Below are 25,720 nucleotides of genomic sequence, written 5' to 3' on the forward strand. Positions count from 1 at the left end.
GCTACTCCCTCGCCCCTTCCGATTCGGGGGGAGCCCCCCAGCCGGTGGGAAAGGTCAAGGTGGGAAGAAGGGTAAGGGCCCGCTAAAAGCCAGCCCTCCATGGCGAGAGACTGCCCCCGCTGCTGCAGCCCGCTACTGGCCCGGCTGCACCCTTCCCGCTACTCCCTCCACCAGCTCTGCGGTGTCCTCCCCCCGGCCCCAGGGGCGTACCCAGGTGGCGGCGGCCCCCTGCCTGCCTCGCTGCTCCTCCGACTGCCACTGCGTTCTGCTACCATCTACGCGGCCGGGGCCCCTTCCCACCTTGACCAGGAAGCACGGCGTCCGTTGCCTCCTGGTGCCCGCCTCGCCCCACGTGGAGACCTACGTGCGGCGTTGGCGAGGGTGGTGGGGCCCACGGCCATCGTGGCGGCCTCCAAAATGTACGGAGGGTAGTCTTCTTCCTGGATCGGAGGCCGCTGCCACCAGGAGGCAGTAGAGAGGGCCTGGCAGTGGTGGGGGGCGTGTTCATCCCCCTGGAGCCGCTTGGAAGACCTGGGGGGTCCGCTTGGTCCTGACCTCCGTCCCTCCCTTCCTGCCCATTGCCGCCCTGTTGCCCGCCCTTTCTGCCCTTGGGGCGCCCCATCTCCATCATCAGCCCTCTCCCCTTGGGCTGCAAGGACCCCGCCCTCCGTCACGTTCTCTCGTTCCGCCAAGTTTTTCCCTGCCCGACCCATCGTGCAGCTTCAACTGTTCCTCCGGCACCCCCTGTTGAACAGGGGAGAGGGACGCTCAGAGGGGTCCTTTCTGCCCCTCACCAGGGGGCCTACGTACCGGGTGCATTACTCGATACAAGGGGAGGTCTGCCCCCTGCTTACTGCCCGCTCTCGCGATGGGGCCACGTCCGGAGGGACTTGCCCGGGGCCCCGCACGGGGGACAGCGTCCAGTGACCCCTGAGCCCCCCCATGCGCTGAGGGATGCCGAGCTGCCTGGAGTTCATCGCAGGACCCCATGGCTGCCCGTAACCCGAAGCTTGCACTCTGGCAGTGGGGGATTTTCCATCAGATCCTCTGTGGGCCGCCGGAGGGCCTCATGGGGGAGGGCAAGAGGACGTGGGAAGACAGGCCACGACGTGGCCTAGCCAGCTGGGAACCTGTCCTCGTTCCCGTGACTCTTTACTGCCTTACTGGGGTAGGTCACGATTGCTGCGTTGGCCCGACGAGGCCGTGGGCATTGTCTGCCGGCGAGGATCCCGCCCGTCCTCATGGCACCGATCTTCTTTGCCACATTAAACACCCGGGGCTGTAAGATCCTAAGTGCAGGGGAAGCAGGTACTCTCCTTCCTCCGGGAAGGTGGGGTACTCTACTGGTTTTCCTGCAGGATACCCAATACGGATCTGGCCGCTGAAAGCTAGCTGGCGGCTGGAAGGGGGGACGATGAAGAGCTACTTTTGCCACTTCTCGTTGTGGCAACATGGCTGGGGAGTGGCGCACCGGTTCTCCCCGACTACGCCGAGGTGCTGGGAGTCACGAGGCTGTGCCGGGCCCTGCTGCACCTCCGGGTCTGGAAGGGGCTTGTGGTTAATCTTGGTCAACTCTTTATGCCGCACTGACATTCGGGCTCGGAGAGGTTGTGTTTTTATCAGCAGTGGTCCGCCTTTCCTCGGCTCCCTAGGATTCTCAGTGAGGCCTGGTCCTGGGAGGGGACTTTTACACGCACCTTCTCGAGGAATGAGACTGCTCGGGGACCGAGCAGTAAGCCGGCCACCGTGGACGTCCTCCGGGAGATCATCTCGAACACCACTCCCTGTCCCCGACGTCTGGCACGACCGCCACCGGAACGAACATCTCGACAATTCACCTTTCGTCTGGGGTGGAGGCCCATCGGTTGCGCCACTCCCAGCTGGACCGCATTTACTTGTCGCGTTTCCATCTTTTCACGGACCCACTCCTCCAGCGTTTGGCCGGCCCCTTTCAGAGGGTCACCACCGCTTGCCACTGTGACTGCCTCTCTCTGCCGCAGAGAGGCGGGGCGGCCTATGGCACTTTAATATAGTTTGCTGGAGGATGCGGGCCTTCGTGGCATCCTTCTGGAGTTCTGCTGCTCCTGGCGAGGGCAGAGGCGCGCCTTTCCCTCGGCGCAGCGGTGGTGGGATCTGGGGAAGGTGCTGCGCGCCCGCTCTTCTGCCGTGACTACACCCGGGGCGCCAGCGATGGAAGGATGCGGCGATAGGGCAGTTGGAACGGGAGATCTTGGAGCTGGTGGAGAGGCGTCTGGCCGCCAGCCCCAGGATCCATCCCTCTGCGGAGCATGCCGGGAACCAGTGGGAGGAGCTCTGGGCCCTCGAAAGACCATCGGGCCCGGGGTGCCTTTGTTTTCGATCCCGCATCCCCTCGTTCGGGAGATGGATCGCGGCTCCCGCTTCTTCTACTTGCCCTGGAGAAAAGAGACGGGGGCCAAGAAAGCACGTCACCTGCCTCCTGGCAGAGGACGGCACCTCCCCTCACGGATTCCGGCGGAGGATGTGCGAGAGGGCCCCAGGGCCTTCTACGCGACTCTTTTCTCCCCGGATCCCTGACCGATCCTAATGCTTGCAGAGTGCTCTGGGACGGACTCCCGACGGTCAGCATGGGTGACCTGGGACCAGCTAGAGCTGCCTCTCACTCTGGCCAAGTTCTCGGAAGCCCTCCGTCGCATGCCCACAATAAATCTCCGGGCATGGATGGGCTGACCGTGGAGTTCTACCGCGTGTTCTGGGACGTCCTCGGCCAGACCTGGTCACTGTCTGGGCCGAGTCTTTGCAGAGCGGTCGGTCCTCCCTCTCTCCATGCAGGCGAGCCGTGCTGCCTTATTGCCGAAGAAGGGGGGACCTCCGCGACTTATGGAATTGGCGTCCCGTCTCGCTCCTGCAGCACGGACTACAAATCGTTGCGAAGGCCATCTCGATGCGGCTAGGGTCCGTGCTGGCGGATGCTGTGTCCATCCAGACCAGACCTACACCCTCCCGGGGCCGGCACGATCTTTGATAACTTGTATCTGGTCTGGGACCTTCTGGAATTAGGGTGTAGGGATGGTCTGTCGTTCGCCCCTCTTGTCCCTGGATCAGGAGAAGGCGTTCGACAGGGTGGATCACAGGGTATTCTCTGAGCACTCTGCGAGCGTTCGGCTTCGGACCCGCGTTTTTGTGGGTTTTCTCCAGGTGCTGTACGCTTCTGTGGAGTGTCTGGTCAGGCTCAACTGGACCCTGACCGAGCCGGTCAGCTTCGGGCGAGGAGTGCGGCAGTGGTGTCCTCTCTCAGGTCAGCTGTATGCTCTGATGATCGAGCCCTTCCTCTGTCTCCTCCGTCGGAGGCTGACAGGGTTGGTGCTTCGGGAGCCGGAGCTGCGGCTAGTCCTGTCAGCGTATGCTGACGATGTGCTCCTTGTGGTCCAGGACCCGGGCGATTTGGTGCGAGTGGAGGCTTGCCAGGCCATCTAGTCGGCGGCCTCCTCTGCCTGGGTCAATTGGGTCAAGAGCTCTGGCCTGGTGGTTGGGGACGGGTGGCAGGCGAGCTCCCTCCCACCCGCGCTTCAGGCCATCCACTGGAGCGGGGGTCCGCTGCTCTATCTCAGTGTTTACCTTTCTGCCATGCATCCGTCTCTGCCGGAGAACTGGCACAGTTTAGAGGGCAGGATGACGAAGCGGCTTCGGAAATGGACGGGACTACTCTGGTGCCTCTCCCTTCGAGGGGGGGCGCTGGTGCTCAATCAGCTAGTCCTGTCCATGCTCTGGTACCAGCTCAACACCCTGGTCCCAGCCCCAGGTTTCCTGGGCAACCTCCGGATGTCAATTGTGGAGTTCTTTTGGCCAGGGATGCACTGGGTCTCTGCAGGGGTCCTCCACCTGCCCCTGGAGGAGGGAGGGCAGGACCTGAAGTGCCTACACGCTCAGGTCCATGTCTTCCGCCTCCAGGCCCTGCAGAGGCTCCTGTATGGTGCAGGTAGTTCAGTGTGGAGCGTCTTGGCGCACGCCTTCCGCCGCTGCTTCCGAGGGCTCCGATATGGCCTGCAGCTCTTTTACCTCCATCCTAGAGGTCTTCCGCGAGACCTCTCTGGGTTGCCGGTCTTCTACAAAGACCACGTTGGACTTGGAAGCTCTTTGCAACGACCAGGTCCGTGGCAGCCACCGTGGGGGCCGATCTCCTTGCGGAGCCCCTGCTACCCAACCCCCAGCTTCGTGTGCAGGTGGCAGAGTCCCCCGCGGTGTGCCAGAGGCTGGTCTTGGCGGGAGTCACCAGGGTCGGAGACCTCCTGGACTACGACCAGGGAGACTGGCTGGATCCCCTGATGCTCACTCGGCGCATGGGGCTCTCCAGACCTTGTACTCCCTGGCGCATACTTCAGGAAGTGAAGGCCGCTTTACTGCCTGCTGCTTGGGCATACCTCAGCCGGGTCCTGTGAGAGAGCACGCCCTGCCCACCCTCCATCCCAGGCCCCGTGGACCTTTTTATCGGGCCCCTGCTCCGTGGACCCATTCGGCCCCCTCACCTTTTCACTGCGAGCCGGCTGCACGATCTGCAGCCGGTTCTGTTCCAGGCCGCGCCAAGGAAACATCTGTACACGCTCATGCTCCACACTCTCCACTACCTCACCCTCACCTCCTGCCCTGATACCAAATGGCGGGACTGCCTGCCACCTCTTGAGGGTGAGAGGCCCCGGTAAACCAGCTTATACTCTGCCCTGGTCCCAAGGCCTGCCGGGGATGTCAGTTGGCAGCTCCTTCATGGGGTTGTGAGCACGGGCGTCTACTTGGCGCGGTTTACTCCTGTCCCCAACACCTGCCCTTTTGGCGGCATGAAAGAGACTCTGGTGCACATTTATTTAGAGTGTGCCAGATTGCAGCCCCTGTTCCGGCTCCTCTTGAATCTTATGTTGCATTTTTGGTTGCATTTTTCCCCTCACCTGTTTATCTACACACTCCCTGTCCGTGGCCCCACCAAGTCGTGGGATCTCCTTGTCAACCTCCTCTTGGCCCTGGCCAAACTAGCTATCTACAGAACTAGGGAGAGGAGGTTGGCCGACGGGATTTCCTGCGACTGTGGGGCCTATTTCTGCTCCTCTGTCTGTTCACGCATCTGGGCAGAGTTCCTCTGGGTGGCGTCCGCTGGCTCCCTTGATGGCTTCGAGGAGCAGTGGGCGTTGTCCGGGGTTCTCTGCTCGGTGTCTCCATCAGGTTCCCTTCATTTAGCCCTGTGACCTCACTCCCAATCTTGTTTTTTTCATTAGTTGTCCCACGGAATTAGTTGGTGTCACAGATCTGTGGATCCTCCCCTTAGGCTGGGGGGAGGTCCTTTAGAAGTGGGCGGGCTTTACCTGCCCATCTCCTGGATACCAATAGGACCAGACTCCTGTGCCCCACTGGCCTGGGTCTTTCACAAAAGGTATATAAATAAAAATCAGAACCTTCAGTTCCAAAAATAAAGACCTTTTATGCAATGAACTTAAGCCTGGGTTTTCAGGCTCCCAAGTCTATTCCAGCAATACAGTGGGATAACAGCAGATCTTAGTCATAACACTTCTGTGTACAGAAAAAAATGCACATGCCCAGGATCCTGCTTATTCTTAGTCCTGGGCTGCTGTACTTCTAGGGAGAGAAGGAGGAGATGTGTTTGACAGGTTGATTTTATTTTCTTATATTTTTAAAAAGGCAGCTGTATGAAGCTTTCCATAGGTTTGGAATATTGGAGTAAATGCTGGCTGGCTGGATTAGGGGATAGGTGAAATGGTTAAAGGTGCATTATGATTTTATTTATCACATAGCTGTGCAGTATATCACCTTCTCACATGCAGTTGGCGTAGTTATATTAATTGGTAGGTGTACTCAGAGTTAGGCATGCCCTTGTCTGCATGAGGATTTCCTGCAGTCCTTACGCTGGTGCCAATCCACCAGTGCTTACCATAACTGTACTATAGTACACCAGCAGGAGTGTAGGCCAGCCATGGTGTTCTATCATGCCATGTAGCCTTACTCTGAACAGAGTAAAAGAAACTCCATATGTACACAGCTGACCTGCCAACTACAGCGATAAAATAGATCCCTTGGCAAAGCTGATGTTAAACTTTTCTTCCACACTCATAGTTCAGCACACTCCTCCATGCAGTCTCAAAAATGGTATGAATAGTACCTCCGAACATGCACTTAATAAATATCTACTGTCTACAGTAGGCTTGTTATTAAATAAGTATATCATGATTCACAAAAGGTCTGTTTTGTGATATTCCAATGATATTTGGCAGACTCATCTGGAAGTTAGAACATGAATCATGAATTCTGTTCTTGGCTCTGTTACTGATGTATTACACCTTACATTATTTGCCTAACTTCTTTGTTTCTGTTTGATCAGCCGTACTGTAAAATGGAGGATGATGATGATGATAAAGAATAATTCACATTTCTTTATAGTATTTTCTATCTGGAATACTCTTAGAATCTCAAGTTGCTTTTTAAAAACTAATGTTTATGCCTCACAACACCTCCTAAATTAGGTAAGATCGGGAATCTGAGGTGCAGAATTCACCTGATTTACATCAGGTACTACAAGAAATCTGTGGCAGATCCGGAAATCCAAATGTCCTGATTTTCATTCCTATTTTTTAACCACAAGACTATCTTTTCTCACTACTACTTCCTATGGGGTGGGGGTGTTGTCACTTTACTAATATGTCTGAAGTACTCTGAGATACTCAGTAAAAGGTGTTCAATACTGGAAGTGGTGGTGGTGGGGAAATAGCTATATAATGGCTGGTACAGATATGTTGGGGACAAATATAGGTCTCCTTTTCCCCTCTGTATTATGGTTTTGTATCTGACATGTTTGTCACAGTGTCTTAATTATAATTTCAACTCAACAAGACTTAACTGTATTAGGGTTAAAAAAGAAATCTGGTTATTACTTCAGTTAAGCAGGTTGCATTTTTTGGCCTTTGTCCTTCAAGGTCACACTGCAGAATAATCTGGTTAAATACTATTGCATCATCTGTGCCTCATGAAACAAAAGCAGAGAGGGAATTGCATTTTGTTGAGAAACTAGAAGCCGTAACTGCACTTTTCCAGCCCTGGAGGCAAATTTTTAATGGAGACTAATTAATTCACTTTTTTGAAGAAGTAAAAAGAACTTTAAAAGCTGGAATGAGTTTCTTGTGTGTCGGTTTGTTGAAATGCTTCTTGTTTTGGAAGTTAGCAAGATGGCCTTTCTTAAATTGCAGACCAAGGTGTTTCTTATGGGAAACCATCGGATTGTATGATAGTATTGATATTTAAGAAGCTCAGGAACTGAGTTTGTATATGTAGGCAGGCTATCATATAATAATTACCTGAAATTTCTGGTTGGACTTTTAAACCGAAACTAATATTGTTATTGCCAGAGGTCTCAGTGTCGTCCCAGATGAAGAAGTCATTGCAATGTATGATGGTTCCCATGTCCCCTTGGAACAGATGAGTGACTTTTATGGAAAGGTAAAAACACAAACTACTTCTGTTTAAAACTTACTAACTGAAACCCCGTATGTGCCACTGACTTGTTTTATATTTTCAGAACCTTCCTGCTAATATTTGTTACATTTGTGTTTTAGGGGCCCTGTTGTACTAGAAGCTGTACAAACACATAGTAAGAGACAATCCCTGCCTTGAAGAGTTCACAGTTGAAATAGACAAGACAAAGAGGGGGAGAACAGTTTATCGCCCTCATTTTACAGATGGGGGACTAGAGGCCTAGAAAGATTAAGTCACTTGTCAGGTGTCTCACAGGAAGTCTGTGGGAGTGCTGTAAAAAACCCGGATCTTCTGAGGCCTCACCCAGTACTTTAACTGCAAGACCAGCCTTCTTCCTGGTTGGCACGAAGGATTAGTTCATTATGCAGCAGTCAGATGCACCGACTTGTTTGCTAGATGAGATGGGGCCACTTAAAGGACGTTGCCAAGAGAAAGCTTTTGGTTAGAATTTTACTTTGTGAGGACGCTGGTGCTCTCTATGGGTGGTCTATCACCTTCTGTTTGGCACCAAGCCACTGTACCTTCCTTCAGCCAAGAAGGGATGTGTTTGGCTCCTTTGGGGTCCCATGCGTGTTGCCCCAAAAGCAACCAGAAAGCTCTCTAGAGCAGTGTGATGTACTTCTCCCCCAACTCCTTGGTGTTGAGTATTGTTCTCAGCCCAAAGAATTTAAAAACTAGACTCTCTCAAATGTGGTCCCTGGCGTGGTAGTGTAGAGGCAGGTCCTGAATGTTTTGTTTTACATCCTTCATAGCATTGTTGTCTCAAAGGAGCTGTTCATCCTTCTGGGCTTAGCCTGCATGCGACCCCAAGCAAAACATACCCATTGGCTCCGTGCTTGGCCCTTTTGGGACTGGTTGAGTTTGTTGTTTACTTCTCTATTACGTTTTCTCAAGTGTTGGGAAATTTAAAATTGTGTTTAGCTTTTATGTCCTATAAGAATTTATGTTTCTAGTTTTGTGGCTACAAAACCTTATTGCTTTTTGCCATTTCTCTTCAATAAGTACTTGAACGCAAAATATTTGTGAGTCTCTGTGCTGGTCTGCACTGAAAACTTACGTTGGCATAGCTACCTCTCTCAGGGGTGTGAATAATCCATACCCCTCAAAAGACATAGCTAAGCCAGCTCAACCACTGGTGTAGACATTGCTAGGCTGCTGGAAGAATTCTTCCATTCATCTTGCTACTGCCTCTTGGGGAGGTGGATTAACTACAGTGATGGGAAAATGCGCTAAGGCACTCTAGGTGCAGTACTGCAGCTGTGCTGCTGTAGTGTTTTTAGTGTAGACATAGCCTAAGCCTGTATTACAGGTTCCTTAGTCATCTTTAGCTTATGCAATACATAGATGAAGCACACCTGCAAAATTCTAGACAAAGGGTTCTGGGAGATTTCACATGATATCACTATTTAAATAAAGAAATAGCTTGTAAAAATGTGATGGTAGTCCTAGATAGAATTACTGGACCTTAAATTAAAAGCAGAATGCTTCTAACTTTATCATATTGGTGTGTGGGTTTTCCCTTTTATTAGTGCAAACAGAATTCTGCAGCAGTAAAATGCCAATAGTAAAAAACAAAAGTTTTTTGGCAATGAATCTGAAATTATAGATTTATAGGCTTTAGTTTTGGTAAATATTTCTCACACGCATGTCCTTATTTGCAGAGTTCACATGGACACACAATGAAGCAGTTCATGGATATATTTTCATTACCAGAGATGACTCTCCTCTCTTGTGTGAATGAATATTTTCTGAAGAACAACATAGATTATGAACCTGTTCATTTGTACAAAGATGTCAAGGTATTAACTTTATCAGCGATTCATGGGCACTTACATAATTATGCTGTTCTTTTATGACAACTCAAAGAAGTTTCAACCCTCTTTGGTTCTGCTTTACAGAACTAGTTTAAAAAAACAATAAAATCTCAGCTTGTTATAGAGCTCCAGTTTCTTACAGAACAGTGCATTGCAATAAGAACTGCAAAAACCTATGAAAAAGATAGTAGACCTTGAAAATCCTTAACTTAATCTTTTCAAAACCTTTTATTAAAATTTTAGTATATTTTTTGGGGGCATGGGGGTGGGTTTGTGTATGTCTGTAGGTCTGGGTTGAGAGGAGAATGAGAAAGGGTGTAGAAATAAGACTCACTTCCATGTGAAAAATATTTGGCAGGATCACCATGTGAAGCTATCCAATTAGATATTCCCTACTAGCAAGGAACAGAAGGGTCATTAGGAACTCCATATAAAGTGTCTGTGTATGTTGCCTCCATTTTTTTGGGTGGGTGTCCTCAGGCAGCAAAAAATTGAGCAACTCGGCTCTCCTGACTCCTAGTGAGGTATCTGAAAACTTAATTTTGAAAGAGGAAAAGAGAAATGTCCTGATGTGATGTAGGACCAGAAAAAAGTCCTGGGCCTCTCTTGTCTGGAACAGCTTGATGGTGATTTGGCCATCTCTAGCCTACTTAAATTTTAAAATATAAAAAAGTCCATTTTTTTGTTTAAACACTACTTTTCTTGTACCTCTAGCTCTGATATTGTGCCATGTTTGTGTGTGATGTATCTAAACGTCTAATGGAGAAAGGTGACAGACTGTACAAGAAACACTTTTAACGAACTCAGTAGCTCACATGTAATTCTTTTGAAATTGTCAGGCTCCCATCCTTTTTGAGAAATTCTGAAGGTTTCCCAAAGCTCCATTTTCTCCCCCCCTCCCCACCCTCAGCTTCTGCCTTAGTATGTAGATAGATAGCCTGTAGTGTTATCGAATTCCTGGTGTGTAGCTACACTAGTAACAAAATGGCAGTAATACTGTCCCACCAGGAAGGCCCTGGCATAGCTCAAGCCGAGGAAAGCAGCCAAATGCATTCAGAGTTCTTTTTTGTTTCTTTGCTTAAACTTTTAGGTCTTTCATCTGCTCATAAATCTCTCTCATTAACTGACAAGCTAGTTGGGTGTGATTCTAATCTGAGGAACTATAAAACCTCAGTTTCTTCAAGAGGAAAGGAATGCGCATCACTCTGCAGGTCAACAAAAACTAGCACTCCGTTAAGGGTCTTAGGCCCACATTACCTTGAAGGGTGCTATATTGCAATTCTCACTTATGTAAAGCTTCTGTTGCACTTCATTTCAAACTTCTGGGAAGTATGAAAATGATCCTATCTTGGAGTATAATTTTATTCTTAGCATAATAGTGACGTATAAATAGTGACAATCACATGGTAACATTGTTTTTTTGGGAAATAAAGATCATAGATCAGATAAATTAATTGCTATAGAAGCAGCAGACAGACATTGTACTGTGACCAGGGTTTTCATATTTGAAAGACCCTTTTATGAGTGCTGTATCGATCTTTGACAGGATTCAATCCGAGATGTCCACATCAAAGGAATAATGTACAGAGCAATTGAAGCAGATATTGGTAAGTAGTAGTGAGATTACATGTAGGGTTTACTCTTGTCTCCATCATTTTTATTGTTTCTTTCTCACTTTCTTATAATACTTACTTACAAATGCTAGGTGGGGAGAGGATATTTTCAGCTTCACATGTCTCCCTTGGATTGTCTTCATTAAATATGACCTGCAGTTATCAAAAATGCTACTTTCACTAGAAAATGATCCAGAAAAGTATTCTCTTTACATTGATGTTCAACGTGATATTAAAATTAATATTTTTCCTAGAGAAGTACATCTGCTATGCTGAGCAGACCCGTGCAGTGTTACGAAAGCTGGCTGATCATGGCAAGAAGATATTTCTCATCACAAACAGTCCCAGTAGCTTTGTGTAAGTTTACTGCTGTTCATTGCTTAACTATGCTTCCAAAACTTTAAAATCAAGGTAGTTTATTGTTTTGTCAATGTAAGCTCACCGCTGCCCTATTTCATTGGTAATGCTGTTGCCCTTTCTGTAGTGACAAAGGTATGAAGTTCATCGTTGGAAAGGACTGGAGGGATCTCTTTGATGTAGTCATTGTACAGGCTGACAAGCCAAACTTCTTTAATGATAAGAGAAGGTGGGTGTCTTGCTAATATAGCATGGCTCAAGGGATTCACGCTGTGTAAAGTTATGTGACACGTTTTGAAACATTTTAAATTATCTGTATGTAATATAAAAAGAGCTCACAGGGGCGTGCAAACTTTTTGGCCTGAGGGCCGCATCGGGTTTCGGAAATGGTATGGAGGGCTGGTAAGGGGAGGGGGTTGTGGCCTGCCCCCCCGCCCCCCATTTACCTCCCGGGGACTACTGTCCCATCCAACCTGCCCTGTTCCCTGACGGCCCCCTGGGACGCCTGCCCCCGCTCTCTGTCCTGCTCCCTGTCCCCTGACTCCCCCATCCAACCCTTCATCTCATTCCTGATTGGGGCCCCCCCTCCAGGATCCCTGCCCCATCCAACCACCCCTTCTCTCTGTCCTCTGACTTTCTCAGGAACCCCTGCCCCTGACTGCCCCCCACCACTCCATCCAACCCCTGCCCTCCCAAGACCCCTGCCCCCATTCAGTCCCCCTGTTCCCTGCCTTTTGACTGCCCCGACCCCTATCCATACCCCCAATCCCTGACCACCACCCTGAACTCCCCTGCCCTCTATCCAACCCCCCTGCTCCCTACCCCCTTACTGCACTGCCTGGAGCGCTGATGGCACTACAGCTGTGCTGCCCGGCTGGAGCTGGGCCACGCCGCTGCCACCACGCAGCTCAGAGCACCGGGTCAGGCCGGGCTCTGCAGCTGCACTTCCCCAGGAGCTCACAGCCCTGCTGCCCAGAGCATTGCGCCAGCTGCAGGAGAGGGGTAGGGGCCGGGGGCTAGCCTCCCAGGGTAGGAGCTGAGGGGCTGGGCAGTAGCATCCCGCGGGCCATAGTTTGCCCACCTCTGGCCTAGGGAGTAGTGAGTTCAGTATCTACTGGGCTGCTGGACTGAGTAAGGGCTGCAGAACTGTTCCATTTTCACCCAATCTTGCAATGTGTTTGAATGCTCTCACTTTCCAAGTCGAAATGGCTCAACACTTTACAGGATCAGGCCTTGAGTTTGGAGACATTGTTACTGATCTCTCTTGTATTAAGTGAGAGGCATTAAATAGCAGACTGATTTGGCTGGAGTCCCTGGACAGCCTCTTACTGAAGTAAACAATTTAGAACAGGGGCGGGCAAACTTTTTGTCCTGAAGGCCACATCGGGTTTCTGAAATTGTATGGAGGGCCGGTTAGGGGAGGCTTGCACTATCCACCCCTACCTGACTGCCCCCTGCTGCTCCATCCAACTCCCCCTCTCCTTCCTGACTGCCTCCCCGGCACCTCGCCTCCATTCAACCCCCCTGTTCTCTGCCCTCTGACCGCCCTGACCCCTATCCGCACCCCCCTTTTATGCCCCCTCAAAAAATCTCCCCTGCCCTCTATCCAACCCCGCCCTGTTCCCTGCCCCCTTACCGTGCTGCCTGGAGCACCGGTGGCTGGCAGTGCTACAGCCTCGCCGCCAGGACAGGCAGCCACACTGCCCGGCTGGAGCCAGCCGCGCCACAGCGCAGCACAGAGCACCGGGTCAGGCCACGGCTCTGCAGTTGCGCTGCCCGGCAAGAGCTCATAGCCCTGCCGCCCAGAGCATTGCGTTAGTGACGTAGTGAGCTGAGGCAGCAGGGGAAAGGGGACAGCAGGGGAGGGGCCGGAGGCTAGCCTCCCAGGCCAGGAGCTCAGGGGCCGGGCAGGAGGGTTCTGTGGGCTGGATGTAGCCTATGGGCTGTAGTTTGCCCACCTCTGATTTAGAATGTGCATTTATATGCAGATGTACCTGCTTGTTTTTTAAAAAGACTAATTCCTTTATACTTTTGTATAGTTTGGAGGGATTTTCTACCCTTGCTGTGATGGTTTTTTAAGTATTCTGTTCCTCTTAATAAAAAGTAAAATAAAATAGTGCGCTGGTAAAGGAACTAGTTCTAGGTATTCCCTTTGCTTTGTATGTATAAAACAAGGTATCTTGCCCATCCTTCATTCTTAATTTTTATTCTGTTCCCACGTCTACCTGGTTTACCAGTAGCATAGTGCCGTCTCTCTGAGCAGGCAGGCTGCTTTTGTGCCTTAACTCTGGATGCTCATAAATTTTAGGTGAAAGCAAACGAGTTAATGTTTTACTGAGCAACTTTTCTTAAACTTTGATATACCAAAGTCAATATAATATAAAATACTGTGACTGCACCAGGTTAAAGCTGAAGTTTGGAGACCTGTTTTTGGTTTTGAGAGTTTGGTGCATAATGAGCACGTTCTCCTATTTTTATTTTTATTTTTAAATTGGGTGTTGTTCGTATTCTCTTTCCCCCGCCCCAGCTTTAAAAAGTGGCAGCCGTGCTATGATAGTGTGACAATTCTATACAATTCTGCTGTTTTTAGACCTTTTCGGAAGGTGAATGAAAGGGGAGTGTTACTTTGGGACAAAATTCATAAATTGCAGAAAGGCCAGATTTACAAACAGGTACATTTCCAATATATCCTTCCATTACATATCTAGTTCCTATAATCTTATGTTTCTGTAGCCTTCATAATAGTTTTTTAAAATTAATGTACTGCAGGTAATTGTATTGGTAACTGAATAATTTTTAAAAACATCCATTATTGGAGTTGTAGACTTCCAACATACAATATCATGTTCGTTTTAAGTGTGATTAAATCTTATCTTGCAACAAAAATGGTATAATTTAAGAGCTATAGAATTTAATGAAATTGGGAGTATATGACTCTTTAATATTTTCATACTGTAATAAATATCTTTTTAGATTTGTTTTTAAACTTGTCAGATTTTCCTCAGTGTTCAAAACCATGAAAGATGGATGTTACTTTAGTACACACACATCCTGCTGTTTTGTTTCTTCAGGGGAACTTATATGAATTTCTGAAGCTTACTGGCTGGAGGGGTTCCAAAGTTCTGTATTTTGGTGATCACATTTATAGTGATCTGGCAGTAAGTAACTTGTTTCTTTTCTTTATAGTGTTCCATGGAAGCTAAAGCCTTTTTTCCAGATTTGGAAAAAAGTGATTCAATATTATAAACCCTCAATTGATATTTCTAAATATTACATTTTAAAACAGCTAGGCTTGTAGAAGTTAACAAAATCTAACCACATTATTGTAATAACAATGTAGAAATTTAAATATCATTTCCTGAAAAGGATCCTCCTCCTCCTCCTCCTCCTCCCAGCTGCCTTGTATCTTTTAACTGGTCTACAATTTAAGAACAGCCATATAAGTCTGCTCGCTTGAGACCGGCACTGTTTGTACCATGTGTAACAGAGAATTTAATGCAGATATCCTGAAGTGCAGGATATTGCTGGTTTGGATGACATTTACCACCAACTGTAATAAGGGATGAATGAACTTCTATTTTGAACTTCTCTATTAACAACATCTAGTTTTATGTTACACTATCGATTACAGCCAGAAAGTGTCTACTTTTTCCTCCTGTCATGCTACACAAGTGAAATAATGTACTAACTGATAGCTCTATATTAGACACCACTGCTTCAGCATTTTAATTATCTTCTGATTGTTGCCTCATGTGGCTTCCCTTACACCAGTGGTTCTCAATCTCATCTATTTTGTGATGCTATGTTACAAAAAAAGCTTCAGGACTCCCCCTCCTGTCTTGCCATAAGGGCCCTGGTTCAGCAAAATACTTAAGTGCACACAAATATTTTGCAGATTGAGGGCCCAAGAAAGAAAAGGACAGTCACGTTCCACTCAGGCACAGTGGAGAAGGGAGCTCAAGGAACTAGTTGCAGTTCCCTGCTCCAGCTCCTATCAGCCCTGGCAGGAGTTTGAGTAGCTGGGGGCTTGTAACTGCCCTTATGCCACTGGAGGCTCGGTTTAGTGGAGCACTGCCCTCCATGCTCTGATGCCCCTCCCTCTTCCCTTTTGCCTCCTTCAGTCTTATGCCTGCAGAGTTTTGTTGTGCCAGGGGAATTTCCTATTGGCCAGAATCCATTCACTTTTTGTATCACCTGGATCTGCTCCCTAACTTTAGAAAAGTGGGATTTGAAGCTTTACTCTAAAATTAAACCTTTTTGCAAGTTGGCACAGTTGAACCACTGTGTTGAATGTTTTTGCTTACACGTAAGAAGTAATTTACAGTAATTAACATCCCTTTGGGCTAAAGAACAGCAAAGAAGTAAATCTCAATTCTCTTAAGACTTATACTTACTTTTTGAAATTCTTGTTGGTAAGTAGGATTTGACCCTGAAGCATGGCTGGCGCACAGGTGCAATTATTCCAGAGTTACGATCGGAGATTAAAATCATGAACACAGAGCAGTACATTCAAACCATGACTTGGCTACAAACCCTGACTGGATTATTGGAACATATGCAGGTTTGTTGAGTGTGTGTGTGTGTGTGTGTGTGTGTGGCTTTTGTGTGTGTATGTATGGTTTTTTTTTAAATAGCTTTTATTTATTAGAGGGAATTCAGCCAACTCTTTAAGGGTTTGAATTAATGGCCTTACAAGTGTTTTCAGGCTGACTTTAATTTTGTTACGTTTAAGCTTTCAAATCTGATTGTAGGTACAATTATTCTTGCAATTGCAGTATATTTGGTGAGCCAATATATTTACTTACAAACTCTCTCACCTGCACTGAAACAAAAAGGAAATATTTTTGTTTAATCAGCAAAAACACTTTTTTGATATTGATAACAGAAAGTACACTAAACCTGTGCTAGGGCCATCATCTTGTGCTGGTGAGTAGGGAATAATGCAGATTTCTTCCTGTCCCTTCTGTTTATAATGATCACACTTGATTCGTGACCCTTCAGATTTTTTTCAGTGCACATAGGCGCTGCACCAGCATTGCCATTTTAAGCAGCAGCATTTCCTTGTTCCAGCAACAAACGAGTCTTTTCCCCTTTATTGAACTCTTATTCTGCAAGCATATGTTTAGTTACTTGTTGACCACATTTATATTTCAGATTTATCAAGATCCAGATTCACAAATGATTTTACAGGAATGGAAAAAGGAAAGAAAAGAAATGAGGTAAGAAATGAACATTCAAATACTCATTGCAATCAAAATGTTGTTTTGTTTGGATTTCCCCCGTTTTTTCCAGAAATCTAGATCCTCTCTACTGCCTGTTGATATGGATAGGGACAAGCATTTATATCTGTCTTCTATGTGCCTCTTATACAGCTCCTGTCCCCCTCTGCACCTGTGAATTCCTTGCCCATGTGTCCCTGCAGAACTCTGTTCTCTTCCTGATCCACAACACATATATTTTTGTCCCATGTGAATGGCCTGAATTACCCTGTTGTTCCTCCCATCCTGCACAGCCCTGGTCCACCATCCCCAAATTCTGTATGTCCTCGTTCCCTTGTCCTCCCTACATTCAGCTGCTACCCATTGATAACAGTTCCATAAGGAAATCTTCGCATAACTCAAAGCCATACTTCTCAATAAGGGGAATAACCTTATGTCTTTAATTTAAACTTTAAGAGACCTACGTCTGAGAGGTCAGATTCTGTGCATGAGAAGTTGAAGTTTGTGGAGACTCTTGCTGGTTAGTTAGGGAACTTCCAAAAAAAAAATGGGAAAGGGAAGGGGAAAGCCTTTGGAATCAGTTAATGCCGCTCCTTAACTCCCTCTTCCAGCCCCGTTTCCAAAAAGACTGCTGTTGAATCTCTTCCAATTGGAAGAATGGTGTCTGGGCAAGACTAGCTAAGATGCAGGAGCTCAAGAGTGGGGAATTTAAGGCTACGTCTGTACCGCGTACCTTACAGTGGCACAGCTGTGATGCTGTAAGGTCTCCCGGGTAGCCGCTTGTTGCTGGCAAGAGAGAGCTCTCCTGTTGGCAAAATAAAGTCACCCTCAACGAGCAGCAGTGGGTCTGTCAGCAGGTGAGCATCTTCCACCAACAGAGTGCTGTCCACACCAGTGCTTTTGTCAGTAAAATTTTTGTCAGGGAAGGGTGTGTTGTGTCGTCGTGTCCCCGCCCCCCCGAGCGACACAAGTTTTACTGACGAAAGTGCAGTGTAGCCTTTGTGTGAGAAATGAAAATCTTTAAGACAAGAACAAAGTTCTCTTCTGTGTTTCCTCCCCAGCCCTTCAAAATAAAAATTGGAAACGCCAAGAATCCAATCTTATGCCATTGGTTTCAGTGAGTGCAAGATCAAGGTCTTTCTTAATAATCACACTAAAGATATCTACTAAATTACCTGTTGTCACATGAAATGCCTTTCAAAGCAAGTTTAAGTGGCTTTGAGTGACAGCACTAAGAGAATAGTATAAATAACTCCTCGTACGTTATAAGTTCTGTTCATTTCAGATATTGGGTTAGAGAAATTAAAAAAAAAAACAACACAAAAAGACACTTTTTAATCATTCCCACCCCCCAATCCTCTGTCTCTCTCTCTTTAAATGTTCTCTCTCTGGTGGCAGGGAAATGACCAGAAACTTCTTCAACTCGCAATTTGGGAGCTTATTCAGGACTGACCAGAATCCAACCTATTTCTTAAGGCGTTTATCTCGATTTGCTGATATTTACATGGCATCGCTGAGCTGTCTTTTGAACTATGATCCCAATTACACATTTTATCCAAGGAGGACCCCTTTGCAGCATGAACTTCCTACCTGGTCAGACCAACTGTGCAGTGGTACGTTCAGAATACCCTTCCTGCAAGAGATGGCTCAGATCAAATGAGCTTTGGGTTTGTACCTGGGTTATTTTATAGCACCCCAAATGGATGAATATACCCATCAGTAACTTCCAGAATGTAGATTTATTTTTTTAATCATCTAGTACATTTATGTAGCTTGATCCTGTTACTGGACTTATCTGTCTTGGTATAGCAAGAATTCATATATAACTTGTCTCTCGTCTCCTGTATTACTCCTGGGGGAATTCTGTGCCAAAAAATTAAAAGTTCTGCTCACAGTATAATCGCACCAGTTTCCATCATTTTGGTAATTTATTTCAAAATACCTGTCAGAAAGTATGTCTATAACAATACAGACATCAAAAAAGATTCAGGAAATGTTTTTTGACGAATAGATCCCTTACTAGGCATATTAATACAGAACTCTGAGTAATAACAGTTCTGTACTGTAGTTTAAATGAATTTCTTGCACCTCTCCGAAGCAGTGCAAAGGCTTAGGGGAGTCAGGGGTACAGAGGAGCTGAGGGAGAGAGAAGTAATTGCGGGGAAGGAGCCTGGGAATGACCCTGGAGGTTGTTGGGTGTGGGTGGGAGAAGTAAGGAACATTTTTTGGGGAGTGGGGAGAAAGGGAAGGATTAAGGAGTGGGGAGCCTCCCCCATGCAGACTCTGGCTGACCCCTAGCCTCTCCCATTCAGTCAGACACATCTGCCCCTGTTCCCATGTGGCACTGTACCCCCTCCCCCCACGCCCATGTGGTCATGCACCCCCACTCCCATTCAGTCCCTAGTTCAGTGCTGTCACCTCACTAGCTCCTGTGCCCCTGCTCCAGTCTGTCCCTAGCACCAGCCCTTCTGAACCCCCGTTTACTCCTCAGCAGCCCTGTGTGTCCCGCTCTGTCCATCTCTACCATGTCGTGTGCCTCCTCACCTGGCCCCACAGGCAGGGCACTATGAGAAGGCAGCCTGTCCCCACCCTGTTCTGCAGCTGGCTGCTCTGGCCCCTGAGCTGGCTCCTGTCTGTTCTGGTGCCACAGCAGCCCCTGGCGGGCAAAAAGTGTAATTGCAGTGCCCCTCTGGCAAAATCTATTTTCTGTGGGGGTGGGGGAAAGAAATCTGCGGTGGACATGAATTCTGCAGGTGGCAGTGGTGCAGAATTCCCCCAGGAGTATATATGTACAAATCCTCTTAAAAATAATGAGACTTATGCTTGCACATGCGGGGCGGGAATATACCCCCAAAACAGAATTGGCTGGAAGGGAACATTTGGTTTTTTTTCATATTGAAACTCGTATCTGCAACCTTGTAGTTCACAAAGATACAAAAAATATATAGCCTGTCTCTTCTGGAGGTGGTCTGATGGACCTCTACCCAGTGACTCCGATGTATCTTGACATGACTGAAAATCTTAAGTTCTATTGGGAGTTCAGAGAGAAACACAATTATCAAACAGTTTACAGTAAGGTGGAGAGGGAGTAATGTAAGTAGAGTCACTTTCTGTGCTGGATACTTGAGTTACAATAGATCTTTAAACCTGTAGTTTTACAGAGACTCATTAATGGGCTGCTTTTTCTATCTCTACGTGCATTTTACATTGGTGTCATATAATAACCTGTGTTCTATTGTGATAAATATGTTGTCCCTGGGCGTAGGCCTAAATTTTCAAATATGACTAGTGACTTCATGTGCCCAACTTTGGACCTCTTAAATGGCTTAATTTTCAGAAAGTGCTGAACAGTTGCCCTTTTGATGGTATCTCAAAGTAGGCACCTTTTGAATATTTAGGTCCTAGTTATCAGGGAAATACTATGAATGAATGTTCAAATAAAATGCAGCTTCCCCCCTAACATTGAACAGTGTCTTGTTATGACATATTCTGTGTTTTGGAATGTTAAGCCTTCATCACACATTGATGTAGCCTTCTGTAATTTTACTTTTATGTTACAAAAAAAATGTGCAGTCTTGGTAAATGAGTTAGAAAAAAACAAAGAGGAGGAAAAAGAAAACTGAAAAGTAAAATCATATCTGATCTTTTTGGTTTTAAACCCCCAAAACGGGGGAAGGAAGACAAATTAGATCACACAAAGTAATTGGGATTGTACAGACTAGCAAGCAGCTTTATTTACTTAAATTCCTGAAATTCTAGGTGTGGTGGGATCCCTGGGGTGCAGCCTGGGACTGTGGGATCACTGTGCCCCCTTCACTCTCTCCAGCTCGGGCTCTCTCTCGCAGTGCTTTGGTAGTGACAAGCAGCAAGCCCCACCAGGTGCTGTTATCACTCAGCACAACTGCATGAGAAGCCCGATGCCCAGCTAGATTGCATGAATGCTCCCAGAGCCACTCATGAATTACCCAGAGAAAGGCACCAGAGTCAAATCCCCATAGCTCCCAACCTTGTACCTCAGGAATATACCATCTTGCACTGCTTAAGAAGAGCAGTGCAGATTTATTGATTGGTTCACCACTTCATCAATGGAAAGTGGATATACACCAGCCTTTACAAACCTGAGCAGATTTACCAAGCACTTCAGGCAAACTCACTGGTAAAGATAAACAGTTAAACTGATTTGTTGACTGCAAAAGATAGATTATAAGTGATAGGCAAAAAGTCAGTTACCAGAAGAAAAGAAAATATAAGCACACAGTCTAAACTCTTGACCCTACTAGACTGGGCAACATCCACATTAAGCAGTTTTTCTCACCCCACTGGATATTGTAGTCCTTAATACACAGGTTTGTGCCTTGAACCTGGGCAGGTCTCCTCTTCTGGTGTCTTCAGTCTTCTTCTGAGTGTCTTTGTTGCTTGCAGCATAGGTGGGGGCAGGAGAAAGGCCCAGCATGTGGCCACTATGTTCTGTTTTATATGCTCAGTCCCATGTGCTTGGGGAGCACAAGTCCGGGCATGTCTGGTGGGCATTGCTGAGTCCCCAGGCAAGGCTGAGCAATTCCCCTGATGTGACTTTATGCAGGTGAGTCATTGCATTGTAGCTTCCTTGCTGGACAATGGCTGTTAATGGTTTGACACCGCCTGGGTGTTGGTTACTTTCCTTAGCATTGTCTCTGGAGAGCAAGTACCTGGGCGCTTCCCAAACCCACAGCATATTTTAGTGACAGTCATACGACACAGTTCTCATAACTTCATGTGCATTATTAATATACATATTTTGATAGAAAAGTGACTTTCAGTGGATCATAACCTTTCCCCTGATACCTCACACAGCCTGCTTTATGTACAATATCACAGTTATATATAAGTGAGGAATATGGAGGTTACAGGGTGCTCCTCCAAGATATAGAATGTCACACTAGGTAATAGATGAGCAGATAATTTCGCACTGTTTAGTTCCCAGTGCTCAAGAGTGAACTGAAGTTTATCTGAATTTTGCACAAAGGAAGCACCTGCTGAAGCATGTTTCCTCAAATAAGCAGTGGCACTTCAATAAACCACTACAGAAGTTTCTAAGCAGGGCTTTTCCCTCTTCTGTGACCAAAGACAAAAAACCCAATGCTTCCCTATCCAACCATTTCAGAACTCGTACAGCTTAACACATTTTAATATTTCCTATGTTTTAGTTCTAATTTTAAAAAGTATATGAAAATATAATTAAGAATAATTCTTGCTATATATTTTGCCAATTTCCTTTTAGGGCATAATTTGCTTCCAGCAATGACCATCGTGTAAATAAACTTTTGGTGACCAAAAGTTATGGAATTTTTTGTTTTTTGTTTTTTGTTTTTAAAAACCCATCTCTGTTCATGTGTTTGTGTCATGTTTATGATGGCTTTCATATGCAATATTTTTCACATTTTAAAAAGCATGTTTGCAAAATGAACATTTACACTGGATTTGTGAAAGCAGTTTTTAAGTTTCCTTTAAACATGGATGCCTGAAATTGCCATGGAGGTTTAATATGATAGTGTTGTTTGAAGTTTTCTCTAGCTTGGTTTCTAAGACTATGTGCAATATTTCTAGGGTGTTTGGTACTTCTTTATACATATGAACAGACTATACTTGACTTGAAATGTATGCGTTCCACTGACTGTCCTTCTGTTGTTTGCTGGAGAGAAGTATAAACTTCCACTAGTACCTACTCTAGTGTTATCAGGTGAGTTATAGGCTAGATTGGACAGTGCAAGGTCTAGTTAATATTTTACATAATTTGATATCTAGTCTATTTTGTATGCTGAAATTTGGGGAGAGGGTAATGTCAATTTGTGTGTTATCATGCAAAGATAGAACAAAACTTGGTGTTACTGTACATAGTACATTTCATATCCCAAAGGATAGCAAAAGTGCTTTATAGAGTATAGAGAGCAGAGCATAACTAGTTTAAGAGAAAATAGACAGTATATTTTTTCCATCTGATTTAGTACCAGCAGATAATAGTTAATGTCACATTTTAAAAATTGAGTGGTTACATTTGTTAGAACACTTTGATGCTTATGGCTCTTGACATGAGCCTTTGTTGCCTAATTTTCTAAATCTAGGTAAAGAGTGAGTCCTTCTGAGCACTGCTAAAGTGTGTTTAAACAAGGAACAGTGAAATTGTTGTGTGGGAATATTTTATCCAACCATTTACTGTACATTTTGTTTCAAGATGAAAAACTTCAACCTAACTTAAAATACAGTAGAATGTTATGTTATGCTTGGTGTTGATTGCTTTGAGAGCTGAGGGAAAGCAGCTAGTATGATTTTTATTTATTTATTTATATTGCATGACATTTTTAGTTACAGGGGATTAGGGTTCAAGCATACCGTGTACAATATGAATTTAAAACTGGTGGTTTTTGAAAATATAAATACATGAATATGCTTCAGTGTTTGAGTGCTCTTTCTACTTCAGCATAACTTTAAAAATGTATTTTGGTATTTTTGTAACTGCTTCAGAATTCTTGAGCTGTGTACCTCCTACTTCCTGTATTAATTACCTTTGTTAACACTGCCAGATTGCTTCTCTCATGCAGATTTTACAGCATGTTTCAAATGCAGTGTGTCTATATTCATTTTGGAGTATATTTAAACTCAACCAGAGTGAGATGAATTGTCTATATTTAATCTAAATCAGAAGTGCAAAAATTAAGTTTGATTAATAAATGATCAGAAAATGTTACTTTATGTGAAGAATATTTAATGATTGCTACAAAAATAAATGCATGTGTTTTATCTGGTCCCTAAAGAGCCTTAATCTTTTTGATGACAGGGAGGGGATGGCAGGAAGCTTATTAGCTGGGCCTACTAAGTGGGAAAACTATCCTAGATGATTTTTTTTTAAATTCAATTTAAGTAAAAATGTGCATGTGGAGAACAGGAAGGGAGGGGATAGACATGAAAATTGCTGTAGTCTTTGCCTCACTTGTTCACTCATGTACCCTTTAAACTTGGAATTCCTCACACTAGCCTGACTACATCAACAAGTGCTGGGTCTCTCTGGGTATATCTACACTGCAATTAAACACCTGTGGCTTGTCCATGTCAGCCTGAACATCTACACCACAATTTTACAACTCTGCAGTCCAAGCCCAAACCATCTAACACAGGCCACCCACAGGTGTTAAATTATATTGTAGACATACATTGTGCTACTGTAACCTATGTGGTTTGCTTGTATTGCCTAATCTGAAAGATCCTGGGATATTTATATGAAAGCAATCTGGTGCTACACAAAAAATGACTTGTTACAAAAGAGAATGCAGTAAATATATAGTTGAAATGAAATGTTACCACCACTGCTATCACAAACATAAAATTCTCTCCTTGAGGTTTACTGTGTTATGTAGCCTTTTCAGTCAGCTGGAGACTTGCTTCATCATTTAAGACTCAATTTCCTCCCCTCCCCACCCCCAACTTTATTTTATTTATTTATTTTACTATAGTACAGGTAGAAACAGCAGCTGCTATTACTGTTCATTTAAAATTTGCATCTCAGGTGTAACTGAGTTGACACAAATACACTACAGTGACAAGGCAGAAGATTTTTTTTTTTTTTTTTTTTTACTTTACACAGACCACTGAAAAGTGAATGGGGAAGGCAAAGCAGGCAGTAAACAAGCAGAATGTCTATTCTGCACAAAAATGACTTGAAATAAAAGAATGAAACAAGGTTAAGTCATACATAACTTGCATTCCTCATTAATTCCTCTACAAGGAATATTTCTTCCTCATAACAATGATGCAAAGAATCTATAAATGACTCAGAGTGGGCAAACCAGACATACTGTGCTTGCATTTGCAGTTAATTCACTTTTTAGAAGGAAAAGCATTAAAATCAAACAGTTTTAAAAATGAAGGTCATAATGCTATTAAGCAATATTTGCGGGTTTTGCTGCTTGTCAGCCACTTCTGGATTCGACCCCAAGACAAAATGAGATATAAAGACACAAGGGTAGCAAACACAGAGTACATCCTCCAAGTACAGTCATCAGAGGCCATCAGGACTATGTGTTTAGGAGGCTGTTTGATCTTGTTCCAGAAAGACGGGCGTTGTAAATCAAAGTGGCTACATGGTGTTCTGAAAAACTGTAAGTCATCGTGGGCTGTTGTTTAGCAACTGCTATGTCCTTAAATAGAAATAACCTTTAAATGTCTCCTAGGCAGAGGAATACATTTCTACGTTAATTTTGTATTTGTTTAAAATGGAACTTGATATTCCTTACATGCAACCAACTTTTCAGCAAATTCTGTCTTAAACACCTAGGACTACATTTTAAACACTTTAAAAAAAATTATAAAAGGTAATTTTTTTCCCCTCAAGTGCTTAGGCAGGGCTTATTCACGGTAAATGTTAATTTTAGACTGTAGAGAAATGTTTTTTCATTGTTAATTTCAGCTTCAGTCTTCAAAACTGATCATGAGGCCCACTCATTACAAGCTGCTGTTCATCAGAATCCTATAAAATATAAATGAAGTATTAGACTCTATTGCCTAATCTAGAAGTTCCCTGACAGTGAATTTCTATAATTATTGTGCCTATTGCATGTGCACCAGGAAATCCCAAACTCAGCCCAAACATTAAACTGCATTCCAGATTCTCAGTGAGAGATTTCCCCAAAAATGTCATTCAGCCTACATCCAGAACAGCATTGCATCATGTTGTTTGACTTCAGCCACCATGAAAGGAAGCAAAGTAAACGTGAGTCATCAGCCCTCTAAGAGCCTCAGTTTAGCAAAGCCCTTAAAGCTCAGGCTTTGCTTCTACTGCATCAATAGGATTTTGAAGCACATGCTTAAGTGCTTTGCTGAACTGGGGCCACAAGGACTAACACCACTTGCCTTCAGTTTTTTTTAACCTTTTCCCTGCAATCATTATTATTATTATGGAGGGAGGGATTACATAGTGCCCCAAGTATTTGTGGCCCCTTGCTATTGCAAACTTTTTTCTAAGTGTAACAGCAGGCTTGTAAAATGCCACTGAATGACCATCAAACTCTGATACAAGAGCAACATGCACATTTTTTTATAGGAATATTCACTCTGGAACATCTATTCTTACATGGGGTCATTGTACAGAACAGGATGGAAACCACTGCTATAAGGTGTCTGCAGCTGAGCTAAGGAAACCTTATTTTTAAAAATAAGGCTTCTTCTACACATTTCC

At 45.3% G+C, this 25,720-nt stretch overlaps 2 protein-coding genes across 2 annotated transcripts in view; one reads left to right on the forward strand and one right to left on the reverse strand.

Moving 5' to 3' along the window:
• NT5DC3 (5'-nucleotidase domain containing 3) overlaps window positions 1-23,236 on the forward strand; it is a 34,977-nt gene extending 11,741 nt beyond the window's left edge. Inside the window, exons 5-14 of the mRNA XM_032782397.2 lie at window positions 7,383-7,473; window positions 9,171-9,308; window positions 10,870-10,930; window positions 11,191-11,293; window positions 11,421-11,522; window positions 13,884-13,965; window positions 14,365-14,451; window positions 15,714-15,854; window positions 16,448-16,512; window positions 17,911-23,236. Of these exons, the coding sequence (XP_032638288.1) occupies window positions 7,383-7,473; window positions 9,171-9,308; window positions 10,870-10,930; window positions 11,191-11,293; window positions 11,421-11,522; window positions 13,884-13,965; window positions 14,365-14,451; window positions 15,714-15,854; window positions 16,448-16,512; window positions 17,911-18,172 (1,132 nt within the window). The 3' untranslated portion in view covers window positions 18,173-23,236. The remainder of the gene's footprint in view (window positions 1-7,382; window positions 7,474-9,170; window positions 9,309-10,869; window positions 10,931-11,190; window positions 11,294-11,420; window positions 11,523-13,883; window positions 13,966-14,364; window positions 14,452-15,713; window positions 15,855-16,447; window positions 16,513-17,910) is intronic.
• Window positions 23,237-24,098: 862 nt separating this feature from the next.
• The window catches only part of STAB2 (stabilin 2), a 159,274-nt gene continuing 157,652 nt past the window's right edge, over window positions 24,099-25,720 (reverse strand). The window contains exon 69 of the mRNA XM_075068859.1: window positions 24,099-25,012. Within this exon, the coding sequence (XP_074924960.1) occupies window positions 24,962-25,012 (51 nt within the window). The 3' untranslated portion in view covers window positions 24,099-24,961. The remainder of the gene's footprint in view (window positions 25,013-25,720) is intronic.

The sequence above is a fragment of the Chelonoidis abingdonii genome, chromosome 1 (assembly GCF_003597395.2).
Source record: "Chelonoidis abingdonii isolate Lonesome George chromosome 1, CheloAbing_2.0, whole genome shotgun sequence".
Taxonomy (NCBI): Eukaryota; Metazoa; Chordata; order Testudines; family Testudinidae; genus Chelonoidis; species Chelonoidis abingdonii.